At 40.6% G+C, this 3,674-nt stretch overlaps 1 protein-coding gene across 7 annotated transcripts in view; it reads left to right on the top strand.

The window, feature by feature from the left end:
- MFF (mitochondrial fission factor) overlaps nt 1-3,674 on the top strand; it is a 41,050-nt gene that overhangs the window by 12,837 nt on the left and 24,539 nt on the right. For all 7 annotated transcript variants that reach the window (XM_015417834.1, XM_015417831.1, XM_015417830.1 and 4 more), the window contains one exon: nt 1,532-1,620. In XM_015417834.1, the coding sequence (XP_015273320.1) occupies nt 1,532-1,620 (89 nt within the window). The remainder of the gene's footprint in view (nt 1-1,531; nt 1,621-3,674) is intronic.

The following is a 3,674-nucleotide window of genomic DNA, read 5'->3' as shown; positions in this document are numbered from 1 at the left end:
AGACCAAATCCAGTGTTCCCAGCTGCTTTCAGTGCCTGCCACCAATCACCTTTTCCCTTCCCAAGGAACAGTGGAGCCTTGCAAGTGGGAGGCCAGCAGGGGAACAAAGAGAGGTGGAGGGACTTCATTACTCTTACTGAGGTCTCCAGGAGAATTCTTGCATCAGGCAAGGGCGTTCAACTGGGGTCAAAAGTGGTGTGTGACTCTTGACTGCTGCTTTGCCTAGCTGGTCTCACAGCCCTGCATGAAGATTCTAGGCTGTACTCCAGCTTTGTGCCCCAGGCCATGGGAGAGAGCACTGAAAAAACTCCTGCAAAATATTGTCTCTCTCTTCTGGAATGAGCAAAATGCTTTTAAAGATTTTTTAAAAAAATTTAATTTAATTTAATTTTTAATTTTTTAAAATCTGTAGGGTTGGAGAACGACAATTCCTGCATATACTGAAGCCTTGTACCATACTTTCAAGGACATATTTGTTTAAAATGGCTAAGTTTGTCCACAGTTAACAAGCTGTACTGTATTTGATGGCACAGTATTGTTCAGTGTTTTCAGCAGTAAAAAAGTTTAATAAAATATCCAGATAAGCTACTAGTCCCATTTGATGCTATTTCTGTTCAAATTGTACTCTCTCTGATTTCCTATAAAATTTGTGTTTTCTATTTTCACTTTATTTTTTTCTATCTTTATCTCCCCAAGACTATTAGTTTCTCTTCCTTCACAAATCTGATGTCACTTCAGTCATATATAGATGATGTCCTACAGCTTCAAATCTAGATTTGATTATTTGTTATGGGTTGGGTCTAATGGATCCTTATGCTAAGTAAGGAATCTTCCATTGGAGGAGGGAACTTCTTCACCTATGAGAATGAAGGATCTAACTAATTTTTTTCATTGCTTTTTTATGTTATACCTAACATACTTCCCAGTTACAAGTATGGTTCGAATGATAGCTTTTAGCCAGTAATCACAGCTTTAAACTTGAGTACATTCTGTCCAAAATATTTTGCTCTTACTGCACTTCTGCCACATTTGTAAAAGTCCTGGCTTTGTGTAAGTTCATCCAAAACCCTGAGGGTGGTTGTTAACAGAAATCTTTTATGAGCTGTTTGATGTTTTAAAACCATATTGGAATAAGACCCTGCTTTAAAGATTATTCTTGTGGAACCACACAAGTTGCAAAGGATTGTGTATAAATATACTATGTATATATTATACAAAATTAACTTTCTGTTATCTAACCTAAACCTTGCCCCCATATTTGGTTTGTTAATCAGTTTGGTTTTGTTCAATAACAAGAAGTTGCTATTCAGAAAAATCTTATTTTTAGGAGTTACAGGTAAGCTTTATTTTTTAGTTCTTGATTGAGAAAAATTCTCAATTTAAAAACTGGGAATAAGGGGGAAATGGTGTAGTCTAGGATGCATTACACCTACATGAAAGTGGCCTGTTGATCAGCATTAGAGGATCTCTGTTGTCAAGGAGACAGGTGCTAGAAGTTTGTCTATTTCTTGTTTTTGGCTTAATTTTGCAGATTCGCTCAGTCGGAAGGCTGAAAAGAGAACGTTCTATGAGTGAAAATGCAACTCGTCAAAATGGTCAATTGGTCAGAAATGAGTCAATGTGAGTAGAGATCTTCTTGCCATGTGTCAAGTTTAGTCTGTTTGTTCCTTCCCCCTTCATGTCATGCTGGTAAACAATATAATAGCAGAGGACTTCAGCTCTCTTCTGAACTATATGGAAATCTGTATGTTCAACAAAAAAGTTAGTTGGATGTAACATTTCTGACTTTTTTTGTCCTCAGAACTGTATATATTTTTCAGCAGCAGGATTTAGGACAGCTGCTAAATTGTCCATATATTAGAAGTTGGTAGTTTCTTTAAATATGTATACATGACCAAAGTATAATCAAAACATTTTGTCCACTTAAAAAAAAATATCTCAAAAATATCAACAGATTTTCTTAATTTAAGCACAGTTAAGATGTGTCTTGGTTATCAAATTGGTTAGATATATTGGGAGTCATTTAGTAAAAGCTAGCTTAGAATTTAACGTCTGGGTCAGATTCTAAAAACCCACTATGTGAACTGTATAACACGTGCACGGTATGTTTGTGTGTCACTTTTTAAAAATCTGTACTTTTAGCTAGAAAAGCAGTGCTGCTTAATGCTTTGCCCTTAATTTTTAAAAAACGATTCTCTGCTGGGGGGTTTTCTATTTCTGCATGATAAAGAATGTATGTGAAATGTGTTTAGGCTATATTCTTATAGGTTGGAATTCTGTGAGTTGTGTTAAAATTAATCACATTTTCTCTACTTAAAGTACCAACAAAAGCAGCTTATTCCAAATGAAAACTGTAGGGTGTTAGATATCTAATTCCCAAGCCCCCAGTGTGTGAATCAAAAAAATCTACATGATGGGTATAGATGTTTCTGCAAACCATGTATGCAGATTTTTTTTAAATGGGGGATCAAGACAGAACAGCGACATCTGAATGAGACAGCAGTTGTAGGGCGAAAAGCTTTGGCTATAGCAACCCAGATTTCCTGGAAATGGAAGTAGGTAAAATAGGAGAGAAACAAGAATGGTGTGTGGGGGGGGGTGAGTCAAGGGGGAGAGCAGGTAGGGCAATGGTTGGATAAGGGAACTCGGGAGGGGGGGAGATCACAAGGATAGGTAGGGTTGCCAACCTCCAGGTGAAGACGAGATTTTCTGGAATTACAACATCTCCAGATGACAGAGATCAGTTTCTCTAGAGAAAACTGCTGCTTTGGAGGGTGGAGTCTATGTCATTATACCTTGCGCCTGAGGCCCCTCCCACTACCACCCCCAGGCTCTACCCCCAAATCTCCAGGGATTTTCCAACCTGGACTTGGAAAGCCTAAGGATGGGTGATTGGGGGGTAGGGGAAGAGGGAAAGTGAAGAAGCGGCCAGATGAGGGCACCAGAGGGGGGAAAGCCCTGTTAGGGAGTCAGACAAGGGCACTGAGGGGAGAATGTAAACATCAGGGCTTTGAATTGGTGCCAGCTGTAAGAGAACATCTGCTGGAACTGTCCCTGCAGCTGTTCTCTCAGTCATGAGGATAATTAATCACAAAGGTTGGAAGTTCTGTCTTTGCTGCCACCCTTGGAGGTGCTTTCCAGCCTCTGAGGGTGGCTACAAAGGTGGGACCAGCAGCTTCTCTCTATCCCTTGTGGATGGCTGAAAAGGTGGAAAGAGTCCTTACTTCTGTGGTCATCCTCAGGAAATAGCAAGGAGTTGCTGTGATGATCCAGGCAGTTGTGTTTGGATAAGATCATAGAATCATAGAGTTGGAAGGGACCTCCAGGGTCATCTAGTCCAACACCCTGCACAGTGCAGGAATTTCACAAATATCTCCCCCCCCCCCATGACCGCTGTTCCATGCCTTGAAGATGACAAAAAACCCTCCAGGATCCCTGGCCAAACTGGAGAAAAATTGCTTCCAGACCCCAAGTGGCAATCGGCATTTCCTTGAGTGTGTAAGAAGGGGCCACAAGAACTAAGCACTGGCAACCCTTCGTGCCTTCCCTCTCATGATCTGCCTAAGTTCACAGAATCAGAATTGCTGTCAGATGGCCATCTAGCCTCGATTTGAAAACCTCCAAAGAAGGAGAGCCCAGCACCTCCATAGGAAGCTTGTTCCACTGAGGAACCG

This window comes from Gekko japonicus, unplaced genomic scaffold (assembly GCF_001447785.1).
Source record: "Gekko japonicus isolate JY-2015 unplaced genomic scaffold, Gekko_japonicus_V1.1 scaffold302, whole genome shotgun sequence".
In the NCBI taxonomy this organism is placed as follows: Eukaryota; Metazoa; Chordata; class Lepidosauria; order Squamata; family Gekkonidae; genus Gekko; species Gekko japonicus.
The sequence above is the reverse complement of the archived record's forward strand: the minus strand, read 5'-3'. Positions and strand labels throughout refer to the sequence as shown.